This window comes from Heteronotia binoei, chromosome 17, assembly GCF_032191835.1.
Source record: "Heteronotia binoei isolate CCM8104 ecotype False Entrance Well chromosome 17, APGP_CSIRO_Hbin_v1, whole genome shotgun sequence".
Taxonomy (NCBI): Eukaryota; Metazoa; Chordata; class Lepidosauria; order Squamata; family Gekkonidae; genus Heteronotia; species Heteronotia binoei.
In genome coordinates this window covers 38,630,434-38,650,258 of record NC_083239.1, presented here as the reverse complement: position 1 = coordinate 38,650,258, position 19,825 = coordinate 38,630,434, and the positions used below count along the sequence as shown (strand labels likewise).

Below are 19,825 nucleotides of genomic sequence, written 5' to 3'. Positions count from 1 at the left end.
ATTTCAGGATCATCAGAAAGTGGTGGCGGGGGAGGGGATGGCTGCTGGGGACTCCATTATACTCTTTAGAGACCAATTCCCATAAGGTATAATGAAGAATTGATCTGTAGGTATCTGGGGCTCTGGCGGGGGCGCTGTTTTTGGAGGTAGAGGCACCAAATTTTCAGCATAGCATCCAGTGCCTCCCCTCAAAACACTCCCCGAGTTTCAAAAAAGATTGGACCAGGGGGTCCAATTCTATGAGCCCCCAAAAGAAGGTTCCCCATCCTTCATTATTTCCAAATGGAGGGAAGGCATTTAAAAGGTGTGTGGTTCCTTTAAATGTGATGGCCAGAACTCCCTTTGGTGCTTGTCACACCCTTGCTCCTGGCTTCCCCCCCCCCTCCCAAAGTCCCCAGATATTTACTTGAGTCAGACCTAGCAACCCTATAACCAGATAAGAACATAGCATAGCATGCAATCTCAGGTTTCAGTGGTTCCCTTTCAGGCCTGCGCAATCCATGATGTGCTCAGTATTCATTCATTCATTCATTCATTCACAGTCCAGGTCTCTCGGTGAGACACAAAGCTGATTGGTGGTGGAGGAAAGTGCCGTCCAGTGATAGCTGACTATGGCAGCTCCCTAGGATTTTCAAGGCAAGACGTGAACAGAGGTGTTTTGCCATTGCCTGCCTCTGCGTAGCAACCCTGGTCTTCCTTGGTGGTCTCCCAGCCGAATTACTAACCAATCAAAGCCACCAAGTAATACACCGTCTTTCAGTTTGCAAAAATATATTATAAGGATTGTGTACAACACATAATAAACAATACAATAATGATAGAGGCCAGCGGTGCTGGGGCCTTTAAAAGTAACAGAAACCCCAAGGGGCCAAACCACACACCCCATCCCCAGATGAATAGATATCAGTCCAAACTTGGAAATAGTCCAACTGGAATTCAGAAGGTGGGCGCTCCTGAGAAGTCTAGCTTCAACACAGCCGCTTTCTTAAAAAGACGTCTCTCTAGTTTTCGATGATGTTTCAATTCTTTCTTCAGTTTAACGGCTCAGTTAGCTAGGAACCCTGTTCTGCGTTCTCTAATCACAGCATTAAGCTTCTCATTTCAGTTTGATCAGTCTACTAATTACACCAAGTGTCCTTCAAGCAGCAGAATTACTAACCAAGGCTGACCCTGCTTTGCTTTCACAATCTGAAGATAACGGGCTAGCCTGGACCAGATCCCACAGTGTAAATCGATGCCATCAGTATGGTGAGCAGCCCCAGGGCTAGGGGTTCTGCCGCCCCAGGCAGAACCCCGCACCGCCGCCCCCCTGCAGACTTTAATCGGAACTGACATAATCGTGATGGCACGCTTTTCGCAAGTGTTCTTTCTTGACTCCCATCGCTCAAAGCTGAGAAAGAACACTTGGCACGCCCCCTGTCCAGCCCTCTCCAGCTTTGAAGGGAGCTGGACAGGGGCCGGGTCGTTCTTTCTTCACTCCGAGTGATCAGAGCCAAGAAAGAATGACATGGAGCATCAGGGTCAGTGTGAGTGGGGAGGGGGCACCCGCCCCTGTGGCAAGGTGGTGCCCTAGGGGGCTTTCTACCTCACCGACTCCCACACACTGGCCCTGAGGGTGAGACTGTACTAGGACCAAGGCTACAGAACTCGAAGAAGCCTAGAATACCAGACAGGATAGAGATGCAGTGCAGAAAAGTGGTATTACAAAAGTAGCAACTAGTGCAGTGACAGCACGATAATATATAAAGCAACTATATGGTTTCGTCTGAGTCCTTTTCCCTTTACAAGAGTGCTCTCCAGAACAATTCCCTATTAAAAAGGTAAAGGTGTGCAAGCGCCAGTCGTTTCTGGCTCTGGGATGACGTTGTTTTCACGGCAGGCTTCTTACAGGGTGCAGATTGCCTTCCCCAGTCATCTACACTTTCCCCCCCACCCCAGCAAGCTGGGTACTCATTTGACCAACCTCGGAAAGATGGAAGGCTGAGGCAACCTCGAGCTGGCTACCTGAACCCAGCTTCCGCTGGGATCAAACTCCAGTCGCGAGCAGAGCTTAGGACTGCAGCACTGCAGCTTTACCACTCTGCGCCACGGGGCTCTTATCACATTGCCCTATTGCCGCCTAAACAATTCAACTTGGCCTACTTTGTGACATGGCAGGAATTCAGGAGCCTTCATGACCTCCTCAGGCCAAGCATTCCACTAGGCGGGGACCACAATAGAGAACGCACAAGTACACATAGCTGTCGACCTTGTCCCATCAGTCGTGCACAGCTGCGCCCCATAAGGGGGCTCAATAAACATCCTGTTTTAACTGCCTGTCCGGGTCTGCAAAACCAGCTTCCATGCACAGCTGATGGACCAGGTCATAAGTTGGTGGACTTGGTTTAATTGAACCCAAAGCAGACTAGACGAGTCCATAAAAGGTAAAGGAGAATTGAGAAAGAAAGAGAGAGGGGATCGGTTGGGACATGTCCATTGGCCCACGAAGAGAGGGGTGCAGACATGGAGAATCCTACCATGGCTGTCACATTTAATAATGATGGAAAGGCTCCTCTCTGCAGAGCTGCAGACACTCACACACACTTTCTAAGAGGGAGGCAGGTAAGATGAGATGCTGGATCCGCTGGTGCTGTGGGGATTGTGGTCCAGTGGAAGATGGATCGCCTGTCTGACAGGCTTGAGCAGAGACAAACAACCGCTGGGGCTGTGGGGAGGCGGCACCGGGGAGGCGTGGAAACTGCCAAGAACCCCTCCAACTGCATCAGCAAATTCAGCCCTCCCCATCCGCCATCGAGATCGGCTGATTTCTAGACGTATTTTGAAATCCTCCCCTTTTGAATTTCCGTCCAGAATCTTCAGCTTCCAAAGATTCCTGACCTGATTTGTGGTGCATTTAGTGCTGCTCCCAGCTTCCGTTTTTGATCCCTCCGCTTTGTTCAGGCTGCAGAAGAGTTTTCCCCCCCCCCCAGTGTGGGTCCTTCCGCCCCCTTCATACACTACTGACATGCTCACGTGCTGTTGCCTCAAGATCTCTTCCCCCTTTTTTGTGCCATGATTTAATCAGCACGCGGATGATCAGGAGTATCTCTGTAGCGCGTTGAAAAAAGAAAGGAAGATGCAGATTGTGAAGTGACAAACGTGCGTCACACTTCCTGAATTAATTTGAGGAATGCTCCAAGTTAAACTGGAAGTGTGTGTGTGTGGGGGGGGGAAGCATGCTCATGGCCGCCTGGATCCTGAAGTTCTGCAATTACAATAGAAATGGCAGCTTTTGATGGTGGACTCTATGACATCACTTCCTGCCCTTCTCCTCCCCAGGCCCCACTCCTGAACCTTCAGGAATTTCCTAACCCAGAGTTGGCAACCTTGCGTGTTTCTGCTTTGGTTTTGTTAATTTGTTTTCAGATTTTAAGCCAGCCTTTATCACCACAAGAAGACACAACTACAAACAAAATCCAGAATGCGAGCCTTTTCTGGAGCAGGGACGTATAGGAACACAGGTCCATCTGGCTTGGAATCAGGGATGTGTGGCCTAATATGCAAATGAGCTCCTGCTGGGCTTTTTGTACACAAAAAAGCCCTGTGTGAAATGATGGTGATGTCAGGGGGTGTGGCCTAATATGCAAATGAGATCCTGGTGGACTTTTCCTACAAAAAAAAGCCCTGCCAGAAAGTATCAAAATGTACTGATAAGGTATGAGCAGAATCAAACTGGAAACTGGCATTTGATAAAATGCCAGCACCCTTGTAAAACCATGTCGAAAGGGTAGAAGCCGACCCGAGTGTATCCTGAAGCAATGGAACAGGGCTCCCTGAAGCTCCACCGATTTTAATAGGGTTTGGTCATGAATAACTTTTGCGGGATGGTTCCTGTAAAATGGTAAAAGCTTACTTAACGGGGGAAAGGAGTGTTTCGCTTATTTGCTGTCAGAAAACAGGCATGCTTTGGCAAAACTTTCAGAACATCAGCTGGACCAGGGTGGTATAGTTATTAGTGTGTCCGATTAGGATCTGGATTCAAATTCCTGTTCTACCATGAAGATTCCTGCTCTGCCTTAAGCCAAGGACTCTTCTTCAGTCAAACACGCATCTCAACTGGGCTATTGTGAGGATAAAATGAGGGAGGACCGTGTCTGCTACCCTGCAGGGCTTTTTTATTTTTGTAGCAGGAACTGCTTTGCATGTTAGGCCACACACCCCTGATGCAGCCATTCCTCCAAGAGCTTGTTATGAGGGACGAAGTTGACATAAATGAGACCTTGTCAGGCTGGGCCATGTCGGGTTGGGCCAGGTGATGCTGCCTATTTATGACTAGGTAGCAGAGATATAAACTTTATAAAGGACACAGACAAACACAAAGATTTTTTTAAAAAAAAAAACCCTTAAAACATCCTTAAAACGTTAGCACTCATTGGTCTTAAAGGCGTTTTCTTTGTATTTCTCCCATGGGATCCAGGGAACTGGGCAAAGGAAGCGCTGGCTCCTTCCTTCCTTCCCCAGAGGACGGGGGGGAGGAGCCTCAGCCAATAGAAGGGAGAGAGGCTTGTCTCATTAGCTCTGCTGTACGATTGAGAAAGCCTAGCAAAGCAAGCTATCCCTCCCCCCCTTCCTCCCCAAGGGAGGAGCCTCAGCCAATGGAGAAAATAGAAGTTTTGCTTTATAGCTCCTGTGCAAAGCAAGCTGTGATACATAAGGAAGCAAGAGAGAGGGAGAAGGAAGCAAACAGCCAGTTACTTGGGGGGCCTGATAGGAGCCCTTTGGGGGCCTGATTCAGCCCCTGGGCTGCATGTTTGACACCCCTGGCTTACAGGGCTCTTAGTACAGGGCCTACTGTAAGCTCTTGAAGGATGGGCTACATCAGGGGCGTGTAGCCTAATATGCAAAGGAATTCCTGCTACAAACGAATCCCTGCTACCCTGAGCTCAAGAGTGGAATAAAAATGTGAATACACCTTGCTCTCTCTCAAGATACTCCACTTCCTCCAGAGATGGTGCAAAATCGAAAGAACTTGGGCTCTGCAAAAGAGAGAAAGGCCATCTTTCCTTCCCTAAAGAGAACGGTGTTTTTATGGTGAATTGATCTCTCTGTACAAGGTTTGAAATTCAGAAAGAGCAATACTGACCTTGATGCAGCAGTGAGTTGACTACATATAAGGCAGATCCAAGTGGGCAGATCCAGCCGTGTTAATCTGAAGCAGTAGAACAAAGTAGGAGTCATGTTGCACCTTTAAGACCAACAAAGTTTTATTCAGAATGTAAGCTTTCGTATGTTCCAAGCACAATTCATCAGATGAAGAATCAGGTACAGTGGGCAAAGCTACATATAGCTGGTAGGCAGTGCTTTGGAATGCAAAATGGTACAAATTTAAGATCCAATGGCAGAATAGTAAAATTAACAAATTGAGCAAACCTTTGATCTGGGTAGCTTGAGTATGAGAAAGCAATAAAACAGTAATATGTCAAAATGTGAGAATGACTGTCAAATCACTCTGTTATATAAGTCTGAGTCAAAAAGAGGGCATTACTTTCTCAGAAGTGTTTCAATCCAACTAATTTACCTTTTAACATGTAACATACATATAGTTTGCCATCGCATATAAGGCAGTGTCATGTGTTCTTGTCAAGGGGAGGGGCTGTGGCTCAGTGGCAGAACGTCTGCTTTGCATGCAGAAGGTCCCAGGTTCAATCCCCGGCATCTCCTGTTAAAACGTATCCAGAGCAGGTGATTACAAAGACCTTTTTCAGATACCCACAGTCATCAAGACCACGAGATAAGAGTTACCCAAAGGTAGGCTTGGTTGGATTTAGCTAATTGTGGTCCAGACCCAGGAGGAGATAGGTATGCCTTGTTGGGGGGGGGGGCGGGAAGGGGTTGACATGATGCCTTGAACCATCCCTGCCTGGAATGCCACTTAGAGACAGGAAGTGAGATCAGACCAGCTCCTCCCACTATTTGCAACGAGTGCTATCCATAGGGCACAATGCTTTTAACGATATACCCTCCTGCGGTTTCCCTCCCTGCCCTCTTCCTAGCAGAGTCATCGGTGGCGTGGAAGGACTGCAGATCCAGAACGAGCGGACTCGCTCCATGCTGCTCTTCACCAACGTTACCGCTCGCCATTACGGCAACTACACTTGCCTGGCTTCCAACAGTTTGGGGTCGTTCAACGTCAGCTTACGGCTTCTCAGTGAGTTCCCCCATGATCCTTAGCGAGCTGTCCTAACGTTCCCTAGGTTTTTTCACCACACCAGGTTTTGGAGACTGAAGCCCCTTGGAAGGGCTAGGGCTAAACCTGAGATGGCTAATGGCAACCCCAGAGCATGGTTTCTGGAAGTGGGGCGTGAAGGGATATTAGCAAGGATATGAGCAGAACTTCAGACCAAGAAGTCCAGACTTATGGGTCCTCCCAGCAGGACTCACCGCCTTTCTCTGGGATTGTGGAAAGGGAAAAAGTAATCAAATTGTGGGATTCACTGCCAATAGATGTAGCAATGACCATGATGAGCAGTGATGGCTTTAGACAGATTCAAGAAGGATAGACCCATCAATGGCTACTAGTCATGGTGACCAAAGGAACCCTCCATATTCTGAACCAGGGCAAACCACTGCATACCTGTGCTAGAAGGCAACATCATGAAAAGGCCGTGCCCTCCCTCTAGGGCAGGGGTGGCCAAACTTGCTTAATGTATGAGCCACATAGAATAGATGGCAGATCTTTGAGAGCTGCAAGACATGAATGTCAGATGTTTGAGAGCCGGGAGGGAGGGAGGAAGGAAGATGATGATGAAGATAGATAGATAGATAGATAGATAGATAGATAGATAGATAGATAGATAGATAGATAGATAGATAGATAGATAGATAGATAGATAGATAGATAGATGGATGGATGGATGGATGGATGGATGGATGGATGGATGGATGGATGGATGGATGGATAGATAGATGAGAGAGAGAGAGAGAGAAACTTTAAATGCATTCTGCAAGCCACCTGTTGGCTTGGCTTGGAGAAGTGATTTAAAGAGACAAATGCCTTCTCCAAGCCAGCTGACAGGGTGATTGGGGCTTTGAGAGCCACACAATACATGGGAAAGAGCCACACAAGGCTCCCAAGCCATAGTTTGGCCACCCCTGCTCTGGGGCAACTGGTTGGCCACCATGTGAGGCAGGATGCTGGACTAGATGGAGCGCTCATTTGATCCAGCAAAGCCCTTCTTATGAGGAGCAGCCCATATTCACTGTGCTGTGAGTACTTCAGGTTGGAAATGAAGCGGTTTTGAGGTTGGGCATTTGTAGAAACGGCAGGAGGAGGAGGAATAGTGCTGCGCTGGGGCTAGGATCAAAGCATAAGAACATAAGAAGAGCCCTGCTGGATCTGACCAGTGGTCCGCCCACTCCAGCATCCTGACATCACACACCAGCCAACCAGTTGCACTGGAGACCCAGCAACAGGGTATATAGGCTGAGCCCTTCTCCTAATGTTGCTTCCTGGCTGTGGTATCCAGAGGTTTACTGTTTTGGAACATGGAGGTTCCATTTAGTGCCACTGATAGACCTATCCTCCATCAACAACGTGGAGGGGAGGATGTATGTAGGAGCCATAGAGGGTGTTGTAGGAGCTTTATGGGTCCGTTTCCCTCAATCTGAGTTGGCAGAGAGATGCAGAAGGTCTAAGAGAGCCAGCGTGGTATAGTGCTTAAGAGCGGTGGAGCTCTAGTTTGGAGAGGCGGGTTTGATTCCCCACTCCTCCACCACACAAAGTCTGCTGGGTGACCTTGGGCCAGTCACAGTTCTCTCAGAACTCTCTCAGCCCCACTTACCTCACAAGATGCCTGTTGGGGGGAGGGAAAGGAAAGGTGACTGTGAGCAGCTTTGAGATTCCTTAAGTTAGAGAAAAGCAGGATACAAAAACCTCCTGTTCTTATAATAAGTAGGAAAGAAAGTGTGAATTAATTCTTAGAGTTGTGATCTAGGTACAGTACTCTATCCTATCGGTCTGGTCAGCAAACATTGAAATCTTTCTCTAGCCTAGGGAATCTTCCTCCAGCTTCAGTGTCTCTTCTTAATGACCATTTTCCCCCTCTTCCCACAGGACCCGGTTCTCTGGAAAACATGGCTGCTGCCGACCAGACATCACCCCTCTTCTTGGGCCTGCTGTCCTGTGCATTTGTGACTCTGTTGTTTAAAATTTAGGGCCGGCCAGGGAAATGAAGCAGAATCAAGGAAAGGAAACTAGTGAAAGGAAAAGGATTCGAAAGAGAGAGAGAGAGAGAGTGAGAGAAAGAAGCATCTCTGCTTTCTGGGAAAGATGAAGCGAGAGAAATGAAATTTATCAAGAACCCCATCACTGTGAGGGATAGAAGAAAACAAAACACACACACACACAACAAATATGCATTTGTTTCTACAGCCATCGATCTTCACCCTCCATCTCAGACACTTCCAGTCGAACTTGTTATTTAACACAACTGAAAAGACAGAGGGCTCTAAAGGGTTAACTGCAAACAACATCCCCCTCCCCCCCACCTCTGCGACTTAAACCATCATTCTCTTCCCTGAGTCAACTGGACCTTTTGAGAATCCAAGACACCACCCTGGAATGGCGGTTCCATAAAGTTTTTTTTCCCCTGGGAGGGGGGGTGTTCTGGGGTTATTGTGTTTGGTTCTTCTCCCGATTTTTCATCTGCTGTTATTTGGGGTGAGAATTTCAGCAGTTTGTCTGCATTTCTGGGCTTCCTTTTTTACTTAGTTCAGGCTGGGCCGAGAATCTCCTGTCCAAAACGGAATTATTTCCCTCCGTTCCTTCAAACGGATTTGCGTTGTCAGCTTCAACCCGCACCTCGGGCTGGGAAACTCGTAAGCGAGATCGGGAAGGAAGTCGGCGCAGTCTTACAGCTTAGGCACTGAATGCGTCTCCATTTTAAAAAATTTTTGACAGCGTGAGAAAGCCTGACTTGATTTATGCTCACACCGCGAAAAACACCCTGGCGGCCGGCTTTGGGACTCGAACCCACGGCCCTTCGATGTGATGCCACTTCAAGGTCTTTGGGAGAACTCGTGTGTCAGTGAACTGAGTTTGCTCAGTTTTTGAGGCATGGCATATCTACCCTTTAAAATGCGGCGGGATACGAAGGTCCTAGCCGATGAGGTCGGTCACCAGGTAAATTTTTGTTGTCTATAGGCTGAAGCAAGGAAGAGCGGGAAAATCCATCGCTGCTTGTGGCATCAGGCAGTGCCGAATGTAACAGTACCGGGGGAAGGGGAGTCTCTAGGTTGCAACCTGGTAACCTTGTTTGCAAAGATGCAGTCTCATTTTGAGCTGGGGACTTGTCCTTGCCTGATACGCCAACTGTTTCTTCATTGGTCAGGGTTACATTTTTCCTTCTTGAAAAATCATTACATGGGACATCTGCCAGCTCCTTAGATCAATGACATTCGTTTGCACTTTCACAAAATCTTTTCCCAGTGATTTCCCTAGTGGTGCGGATTCCCATTCCCCCTCCCCAATTTATACCTACTCGCTCTCTATTTGTCGGACGAAAGGACTGTGCACTTGAAATTTTCCATGTTTGATGTGTCTCATTTTTTATTGTTTTTTACACCTAGAAATATTCTAAAGTTATCATTATTCATTGCACCTTAGAAACCCCTGGCTTCAAAATCCATACCCCAAAAGGAGGGTAATCCCTTGGATTAGGATGAAATAATGTGTCCTAACGTACTGAGCTAAAGCTTTCAAGTCCTCCAGAATTCTTCTTCGGGCTGGACTTTCAGTAAGAAATATGTTTTATTAAGTAGGAGGAAAGGGGGACGAGAAAGATCTTTCCCAGTCCAAGATTTGTTTACAATGGAGTGCAGGAGGTGTTATGCAATTTAAATTTAGATTAGACCTTGCTAGGTTCCAGACAGATTTCAGGTTGGTTGCCCCCAAGGCTCGTTGGGTCAGAAAAGCCACAAAGGGCTGCTCTCAAGCCTTTGGAAAGATTCAGACTGCTCACAATCTTGCTTTTCTTTCGAGTGGAGTGTTAGCCAGGGTTTAACGCATTCTGCGGTTCTGTGATTGCGCCCCTCAAAATCCCAAAATTTGATAGCAGGTGGGTGCAAGGTTTGGCATTCTGAGCTCCCGTTCAAAACAAACTATTTCCAGTCCCAACTAGAGAGATTGAAAGACGAGTGGGGAATCTCTGATGATATCTCTGGTCCAAGAAAACTTTCTGTGGTCACAGGAGGGCCTTCTGTTCCCTGCGAAACGTCTTGCTGTTCTCTGCAGCTAGGAAAATAAAACTGGAGAAAGATGGTTGCTTGGGTTTTATTTTTAGCATTTGGAGGCATCTTGGACCTCTGCTTCTTGTGCGTGTGTGTGCTCATGGTGGTTTTGCTTCTAGTAAACAGGTTTGGCAGGTTTTTGTGCTTTGGGGGGGCTGGAACTGCATATTACACAGCTGCTGCCTACCTACCAGCGGAAAAGATGCAAGCATCAGGACTGATGGCATGCAATTCTGACCAAAAAGAAGCAGAGTTATACCCTGCTAAATCCATTGAAACCAGATGGGTTTAGAGGGGCATAACTCTGTTTGGGATGGCGCTGTAAGTTCCTGATTTGTTTTCATCATTAGAGGTGTATATTCAGCAGTTTCCTAGACGCAAAATGGCACCTCCTTCTGATAGGTAGAAAAGCTGCCTCTCCATTTAACATTGTCAACATCAAGACAAGGTCTGGAGTTTCCCCAGAAGTCCAGTTAACTGCAGAGATCTATAAATTGAAGAAATAAAATGAATCAGAGAAATAAAACCTGTTGCCCTGGAGGTAATGGCTGCTTTGAAAGGTGGATTCTATGGTATATTCCATTTTCCTCCTAGTATCTATGATATACCATAGAGTCTAGGAGAAGCGGAAGTCCTAGAGTGGCATCACATCCTCACTTAGCATCCCCCCCTTTCCCCAGAGGCTGCCTCTGGATCTCCAAAAATTTTCCAAACTAAGAGTTAGCAGCCCTAATTTCAAGCATGTCTTTTTGACTACAGAGAATAGAGAAATGTTGCCCTGATAACATAGTGGCTTGAAAATTTGGTGCTGCTGCTACATCGTGAATGGAAATGCTTCTGAAATTGTCCTTAGCCAAATTCCTCCCCAGATTTTTGAGTTGAGTTGTGGTGCATTAGGATTTCATCACTGATCCATTTTTCGTTTTAACTACTGAATTTTGCAGAGTGCTGCAGTTTGCACCAGTAAACACACCACGAATGTTAAAAACCCTTCAAAACAGCAATCTAGAAGTGTTTATGGTTCTATCAAGATTACTTCTCTCTGTTATTTGGAGTTGGCACACCTACATGTTGGTAAAACACTGCCCCCCCCCCAAAAAAAAATCTTGCTATGTTAGGATCACAGCCTGCCTTCTTTGCGTTTCCTCAACGCACGAATGAACTGAAGCGATCAAAAGCTATGGCGAACTGCTCACGCTCCAGTTTCCGAATTAATTTTTGAAATTCTCCCAGCTAAACAGAATTAAGGAACTGTGGAATGCAGGACAGATAGGTATTCAGAACCAATGAAAGCGCAGAGTAGGAGAAATCCGTTCACCCCTAATTGGCGCATTCTCTTTTATTACGCACTACTTGACAGTGCCATCCTGAGCAGACTTATGTCCTTCAAAGCCTGTTTCCATCAATGGACTTAGAAGTGTGTAACTCCGTGTTGGAGAAAGTGAGGTACGGAACTGGTATTTCTGATAATAACTTTTATTTTCTGACCATCACTGTCAGGGTCATGATAACTACGGGGCTGTAATATACAGTTGCACCCTTCAAAACTTGCAAAACAGTCAACTGTCCGACAAAACACACGAGCACACCATGGGAAGCGAAGCCCGTCTTGGCTCACTTTTCGCCTCTCCTGAAAGCAGTTTCTATCTCCCGTCTAAGTTATGCAAAAAAAAAAAAAATATGCAAATACATAGCAATTTGCTCAATTTCCACATACTATTCAGGTTGCAGCTTTTCCTGGCATAGGATTTGTATGAGCTCGTTTTGAATTTTAACTACAGAGGATCCAGAACCCTATGCAGGTGTGTGTATGTTATGATTCTGCTGAATCCAGCTTTCTGAAAAACCTTAGCTGTTTTCTTTTGTTTTATTTAAGAGCAAGCTTCTAATTCTTACGGTTAGGGCAATATGTTTGTGTGCAATGCTGCTGGAATCTCCAAAAGCCAAAGATTTCCATGGGCAGGACTTCCGTAGCCTCGATAGCTTCTTCGCCTTTCCCTTAAACAGAGGAAGAAGAGTTGATAGTAAAATGAACAGGGTTGCCAGTCCCCTGCCAGGGGTGGGGGAAGCCCCCACTATTGTGGGGCACTTCCTTGCCACTGGCTGGCAGAGGGAAATCCCACCCCCTACTGGACTGAAAGGAAGTGACATCATCACATTGACAATGTTGCACTATGATACTCTAGTTCTGGGGGGAAACTCCATGGTAAAATTGGCTGCAAACCATAAAGTTTTGCCCAAAAGCTAGAGTGTCACCCCCTGACATCAGTGCAATGATGATGTCACTTGTGATGGTGCTTTGCGTGTGCAACAGAAAATCCCAGAAAAGACCCAAGATCTCCCCCACCGGCCGGCAGGTAGGACTTGGCAACCCTAAAAGCAAACAACAGCTCCAGTTACACAAAACAAGTTGGGTGATTTGCATAATTTATCCAGGTCGCAGAAAGGGGCTTTTTGTTTCAGAATTTCCGTTACCTCATTGCAGATTTTCCCTTTTTGGAGGGAAACCTGGATACTATCTAGAATGCTGGATACCCAATCAATAGCTGCAAACCCACCTTTGGGCATGGAAAGAGCTAGGCATGGTTCTTTCCTTATCACCACCACTTCCCCCTTCCATTTGCCTTGTAATTCTGTTGCAGTCTTCTGCCGTCCAAGTAGCTTTCCTTCACACGGTCCTTGGTATTGGAGCTGGTGGTTCTGAAGATCAGCAGGCCGTGGGTAGGTTGAGTCTAGGAAAAGCTAAGAATGGATGACATTCAAATGGCATGATTAACAGGAAGGAGGCATTGCAAAGACTCATTGTTCTGATTTTTCCTTCCAAGAGATTTAAAACTGGAAGTTGCAGAGGAGGCATTTGTAATACAAATGGGCATTCTGGCTAATGCCGGGTTCTTCTTTCACATGACAAACTCGATGGAAGCAGGAGCTGCTTTTGGCTTTGTATGGCTTCTGGTGGGCAGGGCCAGCCCTCCCACTAGGTGAATTAGGCATTCGCCTAGCGTGCTGGCCTTGAGGGGTGCCAAACTGGATGCCCCGCATGTGACCAGGAATTTTTTTGAGCCGGAACACAAGCACTCCAGCACTCTTGGAGGATTGGCTGTTATGCAACGGAGTTCTTGCTACAAAAACTGTCCTGGTCCTAAGTGCCAAGTGGTTTAGCGCTGGTGTTGATTGGCACTTTTCCGCCTACCTGGAGAAAATCATGCCTGGAATGATCTTTAAACAATTTTACAAACATATACCCAGCATTCATTTTTAAATTTATGAAAAGATAAGTGCATACTTTTCTGCATCATCACTTTTCACACTTGTAAGTGCCTGTTTTTTGTTTTTGTTTTTTTTGCGGGGGTGGGGGGGATCCTGTTCTGTTTGGGAGGATTTTTTGCTCCCTGTAATTGTCGATTTGATATTACATTGGTTTATGTCTGGCAAAAACCCCTGCAGTTTAAATCTGCAGAGAGATATGCCAGACGTAAACCGGTGTAATACCAAATTGGCTACAAATTGGCAAAACACATTTGGAACAGGAAGAAAACAACGAAGAAACAGGAACTTATAAACGAGGAAAATGTGAATGCAGAAAAGCCTTTGAGCATACATGGAACTCTTTGGCTGATAACAAATGGCCAGTTTGGGCAGGTGGGAGGTGTCCCAAATTGGGCTGGCTCAAAAAGAAGCATCCCAAAGCATCCAAATGCTCCCTCGCAATCCGTTCTCATCCTGTCCCCAGGGTGACTTGGACCGATCAGATGGCTTTAGTTCACCATCCCCTGTAGCTTGGTTTGGGCTTTTTCCCCCATTCATTTTTGGTCATGTGCATGTGCACTCATGCACCAATGCATTTGACAGCAATATCTTCTTTTTTAAAAAAAAAAAAGCCAGAAGCAGCTTGGGGTGGCTTGGTGGGTTTACACCACCAAAGCGCCTCACTTGTGTGCTTCCGCGTCCAGACACCAAAGAGGCAACTGGCGTGTGGCTCAGAAATGTGCTACCACTTCAAACGTGGTCGCTTTTTGAGCCGCTCTGAGGATGCAGGAGGACGGGGTGAGGACGGGATGGGGGTGGGCGGCAGATGTGCTCCTTTGGAGAAATTTTTCAAGTCAGTTTCTGAGGCATCTCTGGGTCGCCTCAAACTGCTGGTTTGCAATCAGCCATCCAGAACTTCTTTTTTTTAAAATGGTTACCAGTTAGAAGTGAAATTGACTGCGCCAGGCCTATCTCCATCCAGTCAATTTCACCACTGGGATTAATTAGCAAGAGAATAGTGGAAGAAGCTGCCATTAGGAATTAAGAAAGTGCAATGAATGGGCTATTACCCCTGTGTCACTAGAGTCTTCCTCCGTTGCGTCTACAGTTTTATGAAAGGATAAGGCCATGGGGAAGTCACTCTAATTCCACCGTGGAAATAATCTACATCCGCTCCAGAACTTCCATATCAGTCTTTCCTGCCACTATTCTATCATCACTGCTTAGTCACCATCGTCACTCCTGCTGGTATCTAGGTTATGGCAGCCAGACATAATTTACAGGCAGATTTTGAGCTTTTCAAGACATGAAGCCAGATGTGTTATCAGTAGTGTCCAAGGGCAACACGACAAGGAATGAGCCCAGCACAGGGGTGCTGTAAATCCACCCAAAGAATCCTGCTGGCTGCAATTCCTTCTTTTTAATATTCTTTTACGAATTTTATACCTTGCCTTTTGCTCTTGTAAGGACTACCATGGAGGATAACCAATTAAGAACATGGATAATAAAGTCACATCTTAAAAACTATTAAAATCAACAACAAAAAAAACCCATTAAAGCCAATAACAACCTCCCCACATCATTAAAACAATTAAAATGAGAGCTAAAATACATACAAAACCCATTAAAACAACAGTTTTAAAGGGCGGAAGGATGACTCAGGGAATGCCAAATGGAGGGAGGGGGGAGTCTTCATCCACTAGGGGAAGATGATAGCAGAATAGGAAAAACATACCAGGTTTTGGGGAGCATAATAAAAAAAAAACCCACATAATCTCAGAATGTGGGGACATGCAAAACAAGATGTTCAAAGGTAACTAGTGGTCAAGAGCATTCATAAGGGACCAAGTGATCCTTCAGGGAGTTCATAAGGTGGTACGTTGGCCCCAAATCATATAGGACTTTGAAGGTAAAAACCATCACCTTGAATTGTACCTGGAAACCAACTGGAAGGCAGTGTAGACAGGGTAAGACCGGAGTGATATGGTCCTCGTAACTCACTCCGGTCAACATCATGGCTGCAGTATTCTGCACCAATGGAATTTTCTGAACATTTTCCAAGGGCAGCTCCATGTACAGTACACTGCAGTGATCTAATCTAGAGATAACCAGGGCATGCAACACAAGGGCCAGTGGCTTTGTGTGTGTGTTTAGTGCAATCAGATGGCTTTGTAGACATCAGCAAAGGGTAACAAGCAAAGAAAAAGCCTTCTCGGTTGTGGCAGCAGGCTTTGGAACTCCACCCCCAGAGAGATTTGTCTGTCTCCTTCTATAGGTGTCTTTTGCCAGCAGGTGAAGAGGTTTGTTCAGGGCTTTTTTTTGGTAGAGAAAGCCCAGTAGGAAGTAATTTGCATATTAGGTCACACCCCCTGATACCACCATTGTTTTGCATAGGGCTCTTTTTTTGTAGAAGAAGCCCAGCAGGAACTTATTTGCATATTAGACCACACCCCCTGACACCAAGCCAGCTGGAACTGCGTCCCTGCTCAAAAAAAGCCCTGAGTTTGTTTGTTTGTTTGTTTTCCTGACATACCCCCAATAACAGTTGTCGGTCCTCCTTTAGTGTTGTTTGTTTATGTGTTTTAATTGAATTCTCAAAATATTAACTGCTCAGTTTAATGTTTTTATGTTCACCACCTTGTGGACCCTGATTGGCTGGAAAGGCAGCCTAAAAATGTTCTAAATAATAATAATAATTTGATGTGCAATATTTATGCAGTGCAATTTTTCAGCAGCCATTCCTTTTTCATGGGGTTTGGGCAGGACCATGCCTCTGGAATTGGGACCCTACGCTGATTCCTTTCCATTCTGGAAAGACTTTAATGGTACCCCACCAGAGATGATCCCTTTACTAGGATCACTTTACCCCTCTCTTTGCTTTACTTCTCTCTCCCATCTTCCACAGCAGTATGTTCTAATCTAGGGATGGCCAAACTTGCTTAATGTAAGAGCCACATAGAATAAAAGTCAAATGTTTGAGAGCCACAAGAAAGAAAGAAAGAAAGAAAGAAAGAAAGAAAGAAAGAAAGAAAGAAAGAAAGAAAGAAAGAAAGAAAGAAAGAAAGAAAGAAAGAAAGAAAGAAAGAAAGAAAGAAAGAAAGAAAGAAAGAAAGAAAGAAAGAAAGAAAATGGGGAGGGGGAGGGGGTGGAAAGAAAGCAACTGTAACTTTAAATGCATCCTCCAAGCCAGCAGACAGGGCGGTGGGAGCATCAAGAGCCACACAATATGTGTGAAAGAGCCACATGTGCTTCCTGAGCCACAGTCTGGCCACCCCTGTTTAATCTGTCCTTCTGTTTCATCCACCAGTTTCTGTACATCCACAATGGATATTGTTATTTAACATTGGTTGCAGAGTCAGTATACAGAGCACAGAAATGAGACATTCCTCCCTCCCTCTTCCAGCCCTGAGAAGGCATGCATGTCTTCATTAGATGAACAGAAATAGGCTGGAGGCAAGGTCAGGGATAAGTGAACAGTGGGGACTGGCTGTGGAAGAACAAGCATAAGGCCATTTGTAGGGCCAAGGCATGGAATACAGGCTCCCAGCAACTAACCATGTAACCCCTCTGGATACTGCAGGGTCGAGATTACAGGAGGCAGCAAATACGCCAGACCACTGACAGCCGTTATCTGAGCAGTGCAATTTGCAAATAACTTCAGCCGGATTTAAATCCATCGGTTTTAATTTTAACACGTTTCATGAATCGCAGCTACCAACTGAAGAAGATTTTTTTCTGAGATCTCTTACAGGAAACAAAATTGAATTTGAACTGATTTGCCTGGAAGGTAGTTTGGTTGGTACAGGAAGCAGTTTAGTTCAGGAAGTAATTTTCTTGGTAGTGGTCCCGGAAGGGGTTTGGCTGGTTGGTAATTTGCTTGGTACAGGAAGCAGTTTGCCTGTTAAGTAGTACAGTACAGTAAGTAATTTTCTTGTAGTGGTCCAGGAAGGGTTTGCCAGGTTGGTAATTTGCTTGGTACAGGTGATTTGCTTGGTACAGGAAGCAGTTTGCCTGTTAAGTAGTACAGGAAATAATTTTCTTGGTAGTGGTCCAGGAAGGAGCTTGCCTAGTTGTGGTACAGGAAATAGCCTCTGGCTTGATCCTAGAATTCAGAATCCTCTTCCTCCTAGGCAATTGTAATACTGAACCTCTGATATGCTTCAGATTACTTGGTGATGGTGAGAAGTGCTGTTAAATTACAGGCAATTTATGGACCCCACAGAGTTTTCGAGGCAAGAGATGTTCAGAGGCGGTTTGCCATTTCCTGCTGCTTCTGTGTCATGCCCTTGAACTTCCTTGGTGGTCTCCCATCCAAGTACTACCGAGGGCCGACCCTGCTTAGCTTCCGAGATCTAAGATGTTCAGACTAACCAGAGTCATCCAGGTCAGGCCTTAAACGAATTTGCATGATCCTATTTCACTGAAAAATCTTACCAAGAGGCAAGCAATTCCTGTCATTTTCCCATGGTGGCTTTTCCTTATAAATGTGTCCCAATATAGCAAAAAGCAGGCTTTTTTTTGTAGCAGAAACATATTTGCATATTAGGCCACACACCCCTGATGTAGCCAATCCTCCAAGAGTTTACAGAAGGCCCTGTAAGAAGAGCCCTGTAAGCTCTTGGAGGATTGGCTACATCAGGGATGTGCGGCCTAATATGCAAAGGAGTTCCTGCTACAAAAAAACAGCCCTGGATCAATGTTCCCTCTAAGCTGAGTTAGTGTGAACTAGCTCACAGCTTTTTAGCCTCCAGCTTACACAGTTTTGTCTTAGCGCAGGGAAAATGGCCCCGGAGCAAATGAATATAGACAGCAGCCAAATTGCTTGCTCACAACTTTAATGCCAGTAGCTCACAAGGTAGAATTTTTGCTCCTAAAACTCCAAAGCTTAGAGGGAACATTGCCCTGGATATAGCAAAAGGGAAACAGAAGTGAAGGTTTCCTCTGCAAAAAAAAATACAGGTGGCCTCCTGAAAACACGCCAGCAGCAGGGATTCCTCACCTCTTTCTTTGTTAAACACGATCCTATAAAATCATCCACACTGACATTTTCATACAGGATATTTAAAAAGCCTTTGGGCTTCTCTCGTGTTGCTTGGTATGCATGTATAGATTATTTTAATGCCAAAGCCAAAGACCACGAGAGCCCTTTTTAAATAGATTTTCTAGCCAGGCTGCAGCATTCACGCTGGAAGAGGTGTGCACGTTTTGGGTAAACTCTGTGGGAAATCTGGGCCAGAGGAAGATGGTGGGTGGGTTTAGCTAAAGAATTTCTGAAGAGGAAACCTATATTGCTGTTTCTCCTTTTCTACGTTGCAAGCTTCAAACCCCGCCCCTCCCTCCACATAGGGTTACCAGGTCCAACTCAAGAAATATCTTGGGACTTTGGGGGTGGAGCCAGGAGCAAGGGTGTGACAAGCACGATTGACCTCCAAAGGGACCGCACCCCTTTTAAATGCCTTCCCTCCATTTGAAAATACTGGAGGATAGGGGCACCTTCTTTTGGGGCTCATAGAATTGGGCCCCCTGCTCCAATCTTTTTGAAACTTGGCAGGTGTCTTGAGGAGAGGCACCAGATGCTATGCTGAAAATTTGGTGCCTCTACCTCCAAAAATAGCCCACCCAGAGCCCCAGATACCTACAGATCAATTTTCCATTATACCCTATGGGAACCGGTCTCCATAGGGTATAATGGAGTGCCCAGCAGACATTTCCCTCCCCCCCACCTTCTGATGACCCTGAAGCAGGGGGAGGGCCTCCAAACTGGGGGATCCCCTGCCCCCACCTGGGGATTAGTAAAGGACAAAGCAAACCATGTAGCGCTATGTACAAGGTTATACTAACTTGTACAACATATAGAAATCCATTACAATTGTAGAAGGAAAAAATCCCATTTGCTGTAGACCTGTTGGTTAGCAGTTGCCAAGCAAGCCTTCCTCTTAAGGTGGGGTTCTAATTAATAGTCCAAGTCGAAATGATTGGCAAACAAGCCTTCTTCGTGAAATAAGTTGTAAGTCCAAAGAAGGAAAAAGTGGGACCAGTTTCGGTTTATCCGACCTTCATTAGCCAAAGATTAATAATTTCAACATTTTATGGCTTCCGGACAAAATAGCACCTTAGTTGAAGCACCAGTCCTATCCTGTTCTGGGACTAATGCTCCATCATTTTATCACCGGTATATGCTTCTCCAATCTCCAACGGGATGGGCAACCCTACCCTACCCCCCCCCCCCAAAAAAGCAGGGCTCAGAAGATTAGAGTCAAAAGGACATAAAGTATGGTCTGAAGAGTGCATTATGGTGTCTTGCACAATT

At 45.9% G+C, this 19,825-nt stretch overlaps 1 protein-coding gene and 1 non-coding gene across 2 annotated transcripts in view; both read left to right on the top strand.

Annotated features, from left to right (window-relative positions):
• Window positions 1–8,257, top strand: part of IGLON5 (IgLON family member 5) — a 65,202-nt gene extending 56,945 nt beyond the window's left edge. Inside the window, exons 8-9 of the mRNA XM_060258527.1 lie at window positions 6,033–6,187; window positions 8,093–8,257. Of these exons, the coding sequence (XP_060114510.1) occupies window positions 6,033–6,187; window positions 8,093–8,193 (256 nt within the window). The 3' untranslated portion in view covers window positions 8,194–8,257. The remainder of the gene's footprint in view (window positions 1–6,032; window positions 6,188–8,092) is intronic.
• On the top strand, window positions 5,629–5,700 carry TRNAA-UGC (transfer RNA alanine (anticodon UGC)). Its single transcript has one exon. It is a non-coding gene; the product is annotated as a tRNA-Ala (tRNA).
• Window positions 8,258–19,825: the final 11,568 nt, after the last annotated feature.